The 15,544-nt window shown below is 26.9% G+C and overlaps 1 protein-coding gene across 1 annotated transcript in view; it reads right to left on the reverse strand.

Annotated features, from left to right (window-relative positions):
* Nucleotides 1–15,544, reverse strand: part of LOC119680588 (homeobox protein abdominal-A) — a 44,058-nt gene that overhangs the window by 23,545 nt on the left and 4,969 nt on the right. The window contains exon 3 of the mRNA XM_038093488.1: nt 6,144–6,191. Coding sequence (XP_037949416.1) covers nt 6,144–6,191 — 48 coding nt within the window. The remainder of the gene's footprint in view (nt 1–6,143; nt 6,192–15,544) is intronic.

Below are 15,544 nucleotides of genomic sequence, written 5' to 3' on the forward strand. Positions count from 1 at the left end.
GTATCTTTTATTGATTTTCCCATCACAGCTCATATTGTAATTAAATCTACAGTGAACGGAAAAATATTATTAAAAATATAAATGAATTAAACAAAGTAGTTACATATGTATTTTCCAAATTTTTCCAAAAATCTACATCCACAAAAATATTCATAAAAGCAATCAAAGACTTAGATTAAAGCCGCGCTTATGGCAAAATAATTACGATGGATTTAAAAAACTGAAAAAAAAACTGTAAACGAGCAATTACAAGTGGTAATAAAATTTTTATATTGTAAGAGGTCGTGTTTTATGTCATAGCGAAACCATTAAAGACTCTTTTCAAGATTTTAAACAAAAACTTAGTCTGAGTCTAAGCCTCTAGAAATGTTGTTTTTGCTTTAGTGATTTAATAGCACTTGTAACTTTACTCATTTGCATGCCAATAATATGTCATGTGACTTTAGTTTGCAGCAGTTATTTTTGTAATTACAGCGAAACTCAATCCTAAACAAACTATATAAGATTTGAAGCGCAATTCCGTCAGAACTCCGTCATTCAGTTCCAGAAAAATAACAAACAAATTGAAGAAAATCACGTTCTCAAGTTCACAAATACGCAGAATCATAAATAAACTGTTTTTCACAATATTTACAAATGTTTGCAATCGATATTTAAACATCTTTCAATAATGGAAAATATTGAGAATTCTCTATATTTATTGATATTATAGTAGACAATTTTTAGCAATAATTGATATCACAATGTCAAAAATTGTTAATAGTATAAGTCAGGTGACTACCTAAACTTTTATAATACGCTTATATGAATACTGTGGATATATAAAAATGTCCATCTTTCATTATATGAAAATAACTGGAGAATTTGTTTAAAATTAATAAACTATAACTATTTATTTTATAATTATATAAATATTTTTTTTTCATAGTTTCTGTCATAATATTATCGAATTGTATTGCGAAGTCAAATTGTCCAACAGTTCATAGAAATAAATATATCAATCTAACAGTTAATATAAAATAATTAATGTCGGGGTTTTTACAAATATCTGATCTGTAAGTAGATTGAATTGGTTTCATGTTTTGGAACTACTAAGCAGAAGTTAAATGTATTTTTATATAAAATATATAAGTAATTGCAAATATAAAATATATATACAATTATATTAGATGAATTACAATAAAAGATACAAAGAGGTTTTTTCGAACAGTAGTGAAATACAACAACAAAAATTTATTTTTTATATTATTTTAATTAATTGAATTTTTGGCTGACCATACAGCTGTTTCGAGTATTGCCAAATTCCCATCATCAATGGTCTTGGAAATAGTTCTTGTATATATTCGTAAATAATTTTTTGAGACTGCAAGTACACGTAATCGAACTCGTGCCCTGCCAAATGTGAAGCTCAGAATCAGCGCACCTTAACCAACTGATCCAATTTTACTTGCTGTGTTTATATTAGAACGAAATCATAAACCAGCTGTAGAATAATTGAACTAATTAATACATTAATAATAAGTTCAAATAAAATAAAACATCCTAACAATTATATTCTTCTACAATATTTTATTTTTAAACTTGATTTTTAACTTCAGTTATGACGAAATTATGACAAAACTTGATTTTGTTTTTAATAGAGAAATTTTTAATTAATTAAATAATAAAATTTTATTGGTGCAATTCACTACTGTTCGAAAAACCTCTTTATTCTTTTATTATTTACCAATGAAATGTTTCGCCTATCACTCAACCTTTCCAATGAATGCTTAATATGCACCAATAGCGGTCTTGGAATATATTTCTATAATTATAAAATTGTGGATTCTAAAATTTGCTCACCCTCTTCTCTTCTTTCTATTTTAAATAGAATTCTTGGTATAAAATATAAAACATAAGACCATTTCATTTCTCAGTAAAAAACTGCATAAACTGTGCATTTAATAAAAAAAAAATTTGTCAGCAATAAAAACTAATACCGTTTCTAAGGAATTGTAAATCAATCTGTACTTCGAATATTTAACAATTGAAAGTTTATAACATTACTTATAAATTTAGAGCACGAGAGCACCCAAAAATAAATTCAAGTTTTTAAACTGAATAAAAAGCAATTAAATTTACCAAAAATGCTCTCAAGCACGCACGAGTAGTTAAAATGCCAAAATAACTAAAATAGAAACTATTCGCATTCCGTAACATATCTCCATACATGATCAACCACCCACCGTCAAGCATAACTAATAAAAGCAACACCAATCGCAACATTTTGAGATACATTTACATGTCTTAAAAGGAATATATATAATCGTCATGGAATGGTTTTCCCTATTAATGAGATTTACTACTTGTAAATCTATGTCTATGATCTATGTCTGGCTAATCGCTTTGATCATTATCAACAAACGTTTATCGTCATGATCGATATCGATAACGATATCGTCTTGTTAAATTGCAAGTGGTTAATAAAATGGAACGTAAAGAAATCTATTTTATTTTATTTTTTTTTTGTTTTATAGTCCCATGAAAAATGATCTCATTTCACACGAAATGAAATACTCAGCATACAAAATACAAACTGAGCAAAAAATAGACTTGTAGACGTCGTGTTTACAATTAAAAATATTTGATTTCAGCTATTGAAAGAGCGATCAAATTGTAATTTAATAATTATAAGAAGCAATTATTGTGCAAATAAAATGTACTTAAGAAGTTGTTGATTTCTTATATTGTATATATTCTCTCTATCTCTCTCTCTCTCTCTAACCAACTAATCAGCACTACGGCATTACTTGCCCGAGTATTTTCCATGTATCCGCACTACTTGTGTTGTTCGTGGAAGTTGAACATAAAAGCCTACAATCATAAATAAATGTTTACTGAAACATTTTTTATTGATTTTGTTATCAAATTTTTATTATTATTAACAATTATGTATACATATTTATATAGAGACATTATTTATTAAAAATCTAAATGAATTGTGACTGACAGCGATAAGTGTGTCCTATTGAAATGATTTATAGTGCATGGTTCAATGTGGTTCAATCCACAGAATTTTAATTTCAGTTTCATTTAAAGTCTTAATTTAAAGATCTCAGAAAATATATTGAATTATATTACTTTATATATTATTTATATTGCAGAACTTTATATTCAATTATAAAAATAAAATAAATATATTGTTCGAATTTTTTTAAAGAACAGAGTCCATGCTTTATTTGTATATAGTTAGTTATATATAAATAAAATTAAAATTAATTTAAAAAAATTAGTAACAAATAGTAAAAGTAATTATATATAATTTACATATAAATAAATATGACATTATTTATGTACTTATATATAATAATTATTCATTGCGTACTAACATAACTTCCTTTATTTCTGATTAATTTTTGAAGAAGTCAGTTTTTATTATACTAAACTTTTAATGCAAGGTATGAAATATCATATAACTGTTGTATTAATATATTTTTAAAATATTGTTCAATTAATAAAATTGCCTTTAATTATAATTAATTATGTCAAACAGTCGTATAGACTTAATATTTTGTTTAAAATTTAAAAATAATGAACTAGTATCAAAAAAATTTTTAACTATAGTAATTTAAGCAGATCTAGAATATAAATTTTTATCATAAATAAATTATTATTAACTTTAATCATTATTAAAGTTAATTTAATAATTATTTAATCATTAATAATGATTAAATAATCTAATAATCATTAATAATGATTAAATAGTATAAATCTATTATTTCTGATATAATTAATCATATGGCAGTTAATATTAATAGAATCATTTAATGAACTAAGAAGATACTGTTAAAAAATCATGCTATCTAAAATGTTTAAGTCTAAGAAAAAGTATATATTTTGTAAAATTTTTAAAAGTAGATGAAGTAGATGAAATTGGATATTATTGTTCCCAAATAGTTAAGCAAGCCTTTTTGACTTTATATTCGTTGTAATTTTGGTTAATAGATTGAGTTTTTAAAAATCAGTCAAACGTATTATTAAAATATTTGCTAAGTTTAGTGTTGAAAATACCATTGAGTTGAGGATTAAGTCGCTTATAAGTTTAAGCCTGGATCTAGATAAGCCCAGAAATAACACAATAGGTATTATGACGTGTATAATAATAATTGAAGAATTATAGACAGGAAACTTAACAACAAAAAAAGTTCATTTGAACTACTGAACTACTGTTTTAAACTGACCACACAGCTGTTTCCTTATTGTTGAATAGCTACAGCTACATGATCACCTTAAGAACTTTATTATCCACCAAGCCTTAATTAATATAAGTTTAGTAACACTAGATTTTCTTCAGAAGCTGAGAGATCCCATCATTAAAAAAAAAACAACACAATCTTATTTCTTTAGTTGTAGTTCTTCCTTCTGAAATTTAATAAAATATTATTCTATATCACTAGATTTCTTTAGCAAATCGCAATCTGTATTCTCAACACAGTTTCTTCATTGTTATCTGCGTATCAAACATTTAATAAATAATAAAATAAAGGAGGAAATGGAAGAAAAAAATTATGGATTGATTACGATTTATGCAGGTAAGCATTCTGCAATTTTTTAAAAAATTTTCTATATTTCCTATTTCTTCAGTTTTTTAAATTTTAACTATTTATGAAATTTAAATCTCGATTTAGTTGGTTTAGGTTCTACTTCCTTTATACTAACTCTTCAAATTTTCCTACAAAAAGGAATTTAAACAACATCGTTTATTTATATTATATAGAACATAGTAAATTATAAATTATTTGTACAGACATTGGGTTAATTATTATAAATTATAAATAGTATATATTGATAGATATATATATATATATGGGTATATATATATGGGTATATGGGTATGGGTATAAATGGGTATAGATATATCTATAGATACAGAGATAAATAATGTTATAATATTAATATTTTAAATTCTATAGGTAGTTTCAATATGGTGGACTAAAATTTTTTATTTCTTTCAATAAATAAAATGAATGGAAATATAATTGAAAGATATATAAATAAAAATATAAATTGAATTTAAAATGCTTGAATATATTTTATTACCGAACTGTTATTATTTGAGTAGAAATGAATTGCACTCATGCTGTGGAACGCATCCTTTATCATTAATATATTGTAGACATAAATAAATTATATATCGCATATAAATCCATAAGGAACACAAATATATCACATTTTATGTGTGTATGTACATATATGTACATGACACATCTTTAAAAACACTAATCCATTTGTTTTTTAAGAAATTACTTTGAAATTATCACAAATCATAAAAAATTATATCAATTTTTTTAAACTGCCATTAATAATGGAACTCTGGAATATGATATTGTATATCATATTTTTTAAATACATATATACAAAAAATATATATATATTTTAAAATTCTTTTATTTAAGTTTTGCTTGATTTACATGTCTTCACCATAAATAAAAAGAATTATTCTTATATTAATTTCTTTCTATTTCATTAAATAATTTCACTATTTTTGCTCGAAGTAACTTCATTATATCTTAGATAAAATCCACGCAAGACTCGTATAAGTTCCGAATTTAAACTAAAAGTAATTTAATCTGAAATTTATGAACATTTCCAGAATGAAGTCATTGGGAAAAGAAAGATGTTTAACAAGAGTTAAAAAACGACTGCAATTGGACAGGTAAGACCTAAAATTTTTTTTATCTTTCAAATTCAGTATTTTTTTGTACTTTTGGCTTCAAAGGATTTATTTATGACTATAAAACAAAGCAAACAAATGCATGGTGAAAGTCAAAATATCTTCCATTAAAAAAAAATATTACAAAAGAATCGTATGAAGGGTTTATGCTGGAGAAAGTACAGAAACGCTGTTGTGAAATGAATGTTTAGGTAAAAAAAAACACATTTCACGTTTAACTAACAAACAAGATACATTGAAAAAATTAATTTCAATGACAACTAATAGATAAAAAAATAAAAAAAGTAAAAAACCGGGAAAACAGTTTTTTAAGTTTTAGTTTAATACAGCCTGTAACTCCTTGAGTCATCAAATATTGCTTATAAATATAACTCAATGTCAAAAACCATGAGTAGCCATAGAAAGTAATAAAAAACAATGCTACACTTACCATTAAAATCGCCACAGACAACGCGTTCAAAAGGACTTCCCATCCAGTCTGAAAATATAAAAAGAAAAAGAAAAGGTTAAATCGTTTTTTAATGTGAATTTTTCAAGCTATGAGTAGAAATAAAAAAAAATTCGCATATTTCATACAGATTTTTTTAAAGATACAGATACAATATACATAAATAGTTGCAAATGCGCAATTGCTTTAATTGCTTTTGACGCAAAAAGATTTTTCTTAGTTTCTGTTTTAAAAGAGTTTTGTTACTTTTGGATAACATATGTCATTCCAAAACTCAATACGAAATAGTGCGATTACCGCAATAATTCTCCCAAACAAGTATGCCGTCATTCTGCAGCTTCTCAAAATCAATAAGTTATATACTTAACATGATGTTATGATGAGCAGAGGTCGTTTAGCATATTTGATTTGATAAAAGTTCAGATCTTAAGTAATCAAAAAATTATACTTCAAACATGTCCTCGGTCTTCCGATTAAATTTTCCAAAAATTCTATAACTTTTGGTACCGAAAGCTAGGTAATTACTAAGGATATTCTGGATTGTTTATTCGTCTCTTAGGTTTGCACAACAGCTCTAATTAGATGCACAGCACATTTTCTCTGTATGGGCTCTCATACACCAGTGACCACAGACAGCAGCTGTTGGCAATATTCACTCTATCCCTGTTAATGAGTTCGCAGGATCTGATTTTGTTGTCAGATTCCGATCGGTAAATCACATATGCGATATCATTTATGTATTATTAGATGCTATTAGCTGGCTAAACAATATATAGTACTCTTTGTGAATATAGAACCATAGATAGTTTAAGTATGTATAGACCACAAAGCACTAAGTCAGTTAAAAGCGTTTCCCTTAAATGTTTTTAAGTACGGAAACCAAATTGAAAGTGACATCCTTCTACCTTTGCTTTTACGGTGGAGAATTAAAACATTTAAATTGCTGTTTAAATGTCGATAAAAAAGCATATATGATTGATGTTGCCTACAATTAACCTATGTGCTTTCAAGAATATACTGTATATTCATTTTTTTTGAAGAGCCGATTTTTAGAAGATAAATTTACATAATATGTACAAAAGTGTTGTATAATATATTTTATCATATGAACACTATAGCTTGGGTGGGTTTGAGTGATGACAATTCTTTATTTTCTGTTCCAGTTACACATAAGCGTTATTTTGTTACCACATAGAAATAAGTTCTGTGATCTTTAAAATAATCTAATAATATTATTTGGTTTGCCGGTAATATTAATATGTGTTGGTTGACTTTCTTTCTGCAGGTACTTTCTCCAGGTACAATAGTACAATAGATCTTACAGATAAACTGTTATAGTCTTTTTTTTTGTCATTGATGATATTTAGACGAGTTAGTGTGTAAAATACTTTTTCGCTATAGTTTCTGGATCCAATTAGGTGGTCTCCATTGAACTACAAAAATGAATTATTCATGTGATTTTACAGAAGTATAGTTTAAAGTGTCCCACATCTTTCTGAGGAAATATATACTATATATTGTTATTTTAGTAAGAATAATTTATGGCCACATACACTGTCATGAAAATCTCAGTTTTAAAACTAATTCTTGTGGTTCATGTAAGAGATAATTTTTTGAATTACTATATCTGGTATATCCTCCAAACTTTTTAATCCCATAGTGGGCTTCCATAGTGGAATGTTTTAATCTTGCTAGGATATGTGTAATAAAATATTCGGTTATTTAATGCATTTTAATAGACTAGTCTGTATCCACTTAAGGTTTTAATATATTTATATTATTATTATTTATTATTTTATTATTTTTTATTCTTATATTTTATTGTAAACTATTATAATTCTTGTTTTAATTTAAAGTCCGTTTTGACGAAAAAAACTAAATTCTTAATATAAACTATTGTTTTCGATAAAAAGGTATTTTGAACAGTAGTAAATCACAACAACAAAATTTTATTATTAATTTATAATGAATTAATAGATAATAAAATTTTATTGTTATAGTTTGCAACTGTTCAAATTTCCTATATATTATTATAATTATTTTATTTATTGCTAATATTTAAACTGTATTATTAGTACTTTTTTTGTACTAGATAAAAATCTGCTAATGTGTTTTTAAATTCGATTAAATTCCAAATTTTTAATTGTAATTTTAATTGTATTTATTTTAACTCTAAATGTTACAAATTCTTTAATATTTAGAATTTTATTTTATGTATATAATCCAATTAAAAATATTATAGTTAATAAATATTTTAAATCTTATATTTCCCAGAAAATATAAATATCACTAAACTAGTTTATGCCTCTCCTTATCAATATATCTTGAGTTATGTTACTCTACTTCGATATAAAACGTACTACGACTCTCATCCAGTATTTTAATGTTATCTTAATGAATAAAAACTATGTATGCAATTTGCATAGCAATTTATTAATTACTTTTTACAACCATTAGCTAAAGTTGCACTTTTTTTGTGAATATTTAATTGAATTGATGTAAATATGTTGAGAATTTACTATAATTTTCATATTTACTCCAATAATAATTTAATTTTAATGACAGTTCACTATAAATTATTTTTTAATAACTAACTAAACGTTACATTTAGTACTAACTATCATAACTTAATGGACTTGAAGTAGAAAATTCCAATTCCATATTTAGTAGAATAAACAATATCAGTATAAATGTAATTATGTTTATTATTTTATAGAATTAATATTATGTATATTGTATGTAATATTATTTTACTTGAACATTCTTGGACCGTGAGTTACTGGATTACTTTTGCACATTTTCACTGTTATATTTTCAGGCTTTAATTGAGTGTTGAGTAACAAGCATTTTAATAAATTTTAAAATGCATTAAAATACAAGAAAAATTCTTAATGTCTGAATAAATGAATATTGCATACATTTTTGTTTATTTAAAAATATCTGCAAAAGATATCAAAAATATTTATTCATATTTGCGAATGTACGCAGAGAACGAGCCAAGACTCTTCCATGAGTTCGACAGTCTCCGATGAATATGCATGCCATGTCATGTTACCATGTAAGAGTTGGGGGAGAGGGAGCCGTTCAGATACTTGTATATATACAGTCGCAGACAGCATCTCATATGGATCACTGAAAACAATGTGCGACATTTGTGCATGCGAACTTTTGACCACCAACAGTTCCAGACCATTTAAGCAAAAAAAAAAAGAAAAATACATCCAATAAAATTGAAAAAAGGAACAATGCAGCACATGATGTGTGAATTTCCTTTTATTTGTATTTTCATCTTTAATTAAAGATTACAAATTGTTTCAATTTGGCATTGTTGTTGCCGCTATCAGCGGCGTTGGAAAGCTGGCATTCGTATGAGGTTTGCAACTTTTTCACTTTAGTATTCTGGTCTGAACATTTGACGAGGGAAAAAAAAGTTTGGTCAAACGTAATTTTGCATATCGTTTTGGCATATACGCGTGCTCTGTATACAAATGGATCATTAGATAAAATATTTTTATTTTAAAGTTCAAGTTTTACTAATTCACTTATTCACTTATTTGCTACAAATGCATTGGTCTATAAGGTTTTGCTTGAGCTGTTCTCAGTATCATAGGAATTCACAGTCCTAACTATAGAACGCTGCAGAGCACTATGGCTCTGCAGAACACAGTGCAGTTCTGCACTTATCGACATAATCAACACATTACTTTGCATAAGATGGCAACTAAAGTGCAATAATGTGAAAATGAAAATTCATTCAGTTGCTTCAGCGTAAAATATTAAAATTCATTAGCTAAATTGCATTTGGCTCCCAGTTTACTCAGCCACACATACAACTGCGTCAACATAGATACAAGTACGTAGATACTCGTGCATATGCGGATATATTTGTATCTTTTTTGTTTTTGCTTTGTTTTTGTTGTCCAAGTATGTACAAGTCTATTTAGGAACATTTATAAGCAACTCTGGAGTTGTGTGTGCATTTCACTTTTTGCATTTAAGAAAAGATATGAGTTGGAAAAATTGCTCTTGCGCATTAAAATTTGTTGGCATAGATGGCATAGACGTACAAAAGAGAATTCCAAACGTCGTAGTTGGCCACTATAGTGCAATGGCTGGATGTCTGACGTTTGGCACCAAACATGGCGACTTCATAGATTTCACTTGAATAATGCACAGTGACAGCAAACCTCACAGTCGTATTGTCTTAGCTGCGCTGCAGTTGTCTATGGCAGTGATGACAAGTTCTGTACTGTGATAATATGCAAAATATTTCACTAACGAAAGATACATTTTTCTTTTTTTTTATTTTTTTTTATTTTTAAGTTCGAGTTATTTAATTAAATATTGTACTTTAAAATATTTTTTTTGAATTACAAAAATAAAAGTTGAACGAAAAATTAAGAATAAAAAGTTATTGATTCTATATGGCGAGTTTTATTTATTTTATTTTATTATTACAACTTAAAAGGCTTCAAGGATCACATACAACAAACAAAAAAACAAAGAATAACTTAAGAATAATTACGAAAAAACTAATCAGTCACAGTAGATTGAATAATCACCTAACAAAGTTTGGAATCCAAACTGCAGATATTGTAGAGAAATGAGAGAAACAGCATTCCATGTGTTAGCGAAATGCTGGGCTCTGATGCACAAGCGAAAGAAATATGTATGAGAGAATTTCATGGAATTTCAAATCCAATATTCTTAATAAAGTACCAAGCCAGCGAATTTTTCAGGCAATCGAGCGGTCAGCTTTAAATTATAGAAGCGAAGTCCGGCTACTAATGACAGTGATGTTAAGCAGCAGCCTGACTTTGGTCTTAAATAGAATCTTTAAATTAGGTTCTATCATTCTCTATCAAATAAACTCGCGGGAAACCGCGAAAGAGATGAATCAAAAGGGTTGATTGTATCATCAAGAAGATGATTATAATAGTATAAAAATACAGATAAATAATCAATATTCAAATTTCCTGGGGAACAATATTAGAAGTAGCTTCCGTCCATCGATATACACCTCTGTATATATCGCAAAGTGTATGTATACAACATGAATTCAAAAATTTTCTATACTTTCTCTTATAGATACCGACTCTGATTACTGCAACCTGAAAGATCTTTTGAGTAGATTACTTATATATAAGAACATACACTGGGACCCTTCATTTCTTTTAATACTCACTGGAAAAGTTGTAGAAACTATCACAACTATCAATCATTTTTTCTGTGACTGCTTAATATTGGCTTCCAAAAAAAAGAGTGTCTTGCGAAAGTAGTTTTTTGGCAGCTTGTTGGACTGTTGATTGGTTTTTGTTCCTTTGTGATAAGGTGGATTGCTAATGCACCAACAAACCGATCACCGTCAGAATGGTGTGCCTAACTCCCTAACTTATTAATATGTAGTATATGGACTAAAACAAAATATATTTGGAGAGGTTTATTCCCCGTCGAAAACGCTCTCTGTTGATCGATAAGGAAGAAGAATGAGTTATATTGCCGGGATAAATCTAGAATTTATCTCAAAATTATGTGCTAAAAGGAGTTCGTAATTGAGCATATTTTCGGTTATTAATGGTATTAAAAGAATATCTAATGGCCTAATTCTGCATCCAACTAACAGTCACACTTATGAAAATAACTACATTATAAAATTGTAAATAAGTTAATAATTTGGTAATTAGTATTTAATAATGTGTATCTCATTTTCAAATTGAGAAAAAAATGATTCATTTGCACAGTACAAATATTTCTTTGACAAATCTATGTTTAAATTACATTCATTTGTTTCGCTTATCAATTTGAACATAATTCATTGTTTGCAAATCAAACAATATTTCTAACAGTGTAGTAATAAAGATTAAATATGTAGTTTATTATTAGTCTCTATTGTAAAATAGAAATAAGTTATAAAATTAAAAAAAAAAACCATTTGTTGGTACTATAATTAGTTTACTTTAATATTCCTTCTGTAAAAGTGATGGCAGACTCTTACTATAATCGGTGTTATGTCTGATAGTCAATATTTGATATGATAGCGCAATAACTAACTGTTTCTAACTTAAATAATACTAAATAATACTAAATAAAGTATTAAATGTCTAAATAGAGAATTCTTTATATATAACTAAAATTATTTAGAAACAATTTTAAATAATATTCAAATCAACTTTTGTTTTTCTAATTCCGAGAGCCGAGTGCGTTAATTGTTAATGTATTTAAAATGCTCGAAATCAATTCACACAAAATATAAAACACAGAACTCAAATAAAACTTTCAGTTAGAAATGCTTAATAAAATTGAAATTATAATAAGACAAAACATCATAAATTTAACTGACCCACATAAATTTCAATTCTCCGCGCTCATACCAAATTCAAATCGCGAAAGATTTATTCTTCATCATTATTTCGTTTTATAGCTCTTCTAATTTTTTATATATAAAAAACGTACAACCTTGAAACTATTTAAATTACAAATTGGCTCATCAAAATTTTTTATTTTATACAAACTAAACTTAACTTAACTTAAACACATACCAAAATATGAATAATAAACTTATATCTTACGCATCTACACACATCCACGCATCCACAGATATACAGATATACGAGTATTTACATAGATACATATATATATGTACTACTCGTGTAGTACAAGCGAAACGTGTAGATACGAGTGTGCATGTATCTAGCAGATACAATATGTTAAGTTATTTCTGTAAGCATTATTTTTATTATTATTGGCAATTTTAATAAAAATTATGAGTGTTTTGAATGAGGAATGCCTGAAAGCAGCGACGATGAATTGTACTCAAATTGCTATAACGATGCCATTTGTCTATCGTCCATCGTCTATCGTTTATATAGTGAACGATCGTAAAGGTGTAATTTAAAGTGAAGCAATGGTTAAGGCGTCGTCTATGGATCATTGTTGCGGTTATTGGCCGATTTAATGGTCTGTGAATGTATTAACTTATTTAGTTTATGCACAAATTTATATGTGCCTCGAATGTGCGATACGATAACTTAAGTAGAAAGGTCACAAAATAATTTGCGCGAGCCAGGCCGGTCCGGTTCGGGACGGGCTGGGCCGTTTGTGAGAAAAACAATTAAAAATATTTTTATATAATTGCAGCGACGACTTGCATTTAGAAACAATGTCTTTATTAGATTCTCTCCTGATATCACATAATTTAGATGTTGTTATTTTTATAATAAAATTTATTATTTCGCATTTTTAGAAAAACATTATTAAAAATGTTCATACAACAGCGATTGTCACGCTGTCTCTGTTTTTTGTTAATTTTGTTCATAGGAAATCGTTTCATATACATATATTTAGATTATAATTTAAATGTCTTATTTTTAGTTTAAGTAGGTGTTTTGTATTTTACACATGATTTTTCTCTTCCTTCTCTTGGATTAAATATAACTTTTTCAAAACTATTGTCGTCTTCAAAACTATTGTCGTCTTCAACTTTATAATACTTTTTATTTCATATTTCATTCATAATTTAGTTTCCATCGGAATAATATTAATATAATATACATTATCATGTAAAATAAACCTAAAAGTTATGGATTTCCCGCTGCTTAATTTCACATAATTTTGATATATGGATTTTGGCTATTTTAACATAAATAACTTAGTGTGGGCTACATAAATTGTGAATTTCTTTTGTATTTAACTTAAAAGCAAAGATTTTGAATAATATGTCGTTTATCAAAGATTTTTGAATTTTTTCTTTAACCCAATAATATTAGTTGTGAACAGAAAAAATTGATTAATATGCAGTGGCTTTGTAAGAGGAAGATAGATTATTTTGCTTAGTTTCAGTAAACCGCTAACATAAATCTAAAACATAAGCATTTATTCAAGTGGAATATTTTGGCATACTAAAGAGACATTCTTAAAAAACAGAAATCAATAAATAAATATATAATTGACAGATTTTTTTAAGTAACAACCAAATTTGATTTTAAAGTATATTAAAATCAATAGGTTTCATGAATAGAAGACAATCAATCGACAGTTGGATTATTGACGTCAATTTAAAAATTCATGGCTTGTGTATGACATCCATAGTCTTAGGCTATGACATCCATTGTAAAGGATGTATCTTTTGATGAAAAGATGATTTATGGTAAGAAACAGAAAGAAAGATATGGAAAGACGTTGACAATTATCTGTTAAAAGGTGCTTATTTGATTTTAAAGCACCCAATTAGAGCACAAATATAAGATTAATAACTTTAGAAAGCTAATAATGTGATGTTAACACCTATTTTTTTAGCTTTTTGTTAATATTTAAAACTGTTTTGAATTTATACCCAAATTAACTATTATAGTTTTTATAAATAATATTTTAACGAAACAACAACTAACATCTGTCCTTATTATTCTTGCACTATTTGAAATACTATACTATATTCATTACACTTTAACGCCTAAAAGGCTGGCCAAGGAATCAGAAAACATATAAGGAGGGAATACGAATTAATATACTCAATTTTAATTCGATTAGAAATCGAGAAACTATAATTAACGTTAGCAGTAATATGCTTCGGTGCCATATGAGTTATAATAAATAAAAATGGAATCAAAAAAGATATAATATGTATCCAGAATCACTTAAGTTTTATTTAAACTACAACATTTCAACAATATATTCAATGTTAGAAAACTTTATTTATTTAACAGATGACTTCAGCACGGTTTCCGTGAATATGTAGACTTAAGTTACGACCGTAAAAATATCTATCATATATATCTGAATTATACAAAATCATTATTAATCACCAGGCTTCTCTGATTACTGATATATAGAAACACACACTGGGAAATTCCATTTCTTTCAAAATTCAATGTAGAGTTGTAGAAACTTTTAGGGACAAGCAACTATCAAGCATTTTTTCTGTAAATATTAACTTTCACTTCCAGAAGAAAGAGACACTTGAGAAAGTATTTCTTTGATAGCTTGTTGGACAGTTGATCGGTTTCTTTGTTTTTTCCGTTTATATGTACACTTATGTTACGACCGTAAAATCATTTTTAATCCAATATCTATCTTACTTATATATCTGAATTATACAGATTCAACATTAATATCATTTTGAAGCGGATTTAAAGTCAAATAACGTAGTGCCACATAATTTCAAGATACAAGCTTTTCGTTATATTATATAGTCATAGATTACAAATAGTAACTGGTCCTGAATCTGAATTAATATGAAGGAAATATAGACCAAGAGTATTTGTAAATAGCTTCTAGGCAAGAACTTAATTGGTTCATCGAAATACAACTAGTTCTGATTAGTTCTGATGTGTGAATCATCACATATTAGAATCACATATGAACTCACAACTGTAGTAACGAATTAG

This window comes from Teleopsis dalmanni, chromosome 2, assembly GCF_002237135.1.
Source record: "Teleopsis dalmanni isolate 2A chromosome 2, ASM223713v2, whole genome shotgun sequence".
Lineage (NCBI taxonomy): Eukaryota > Metazoa > Arthropoda > Insecta > Diptera > Diopsidae > Teleopsis > Teleopsis dalmanni.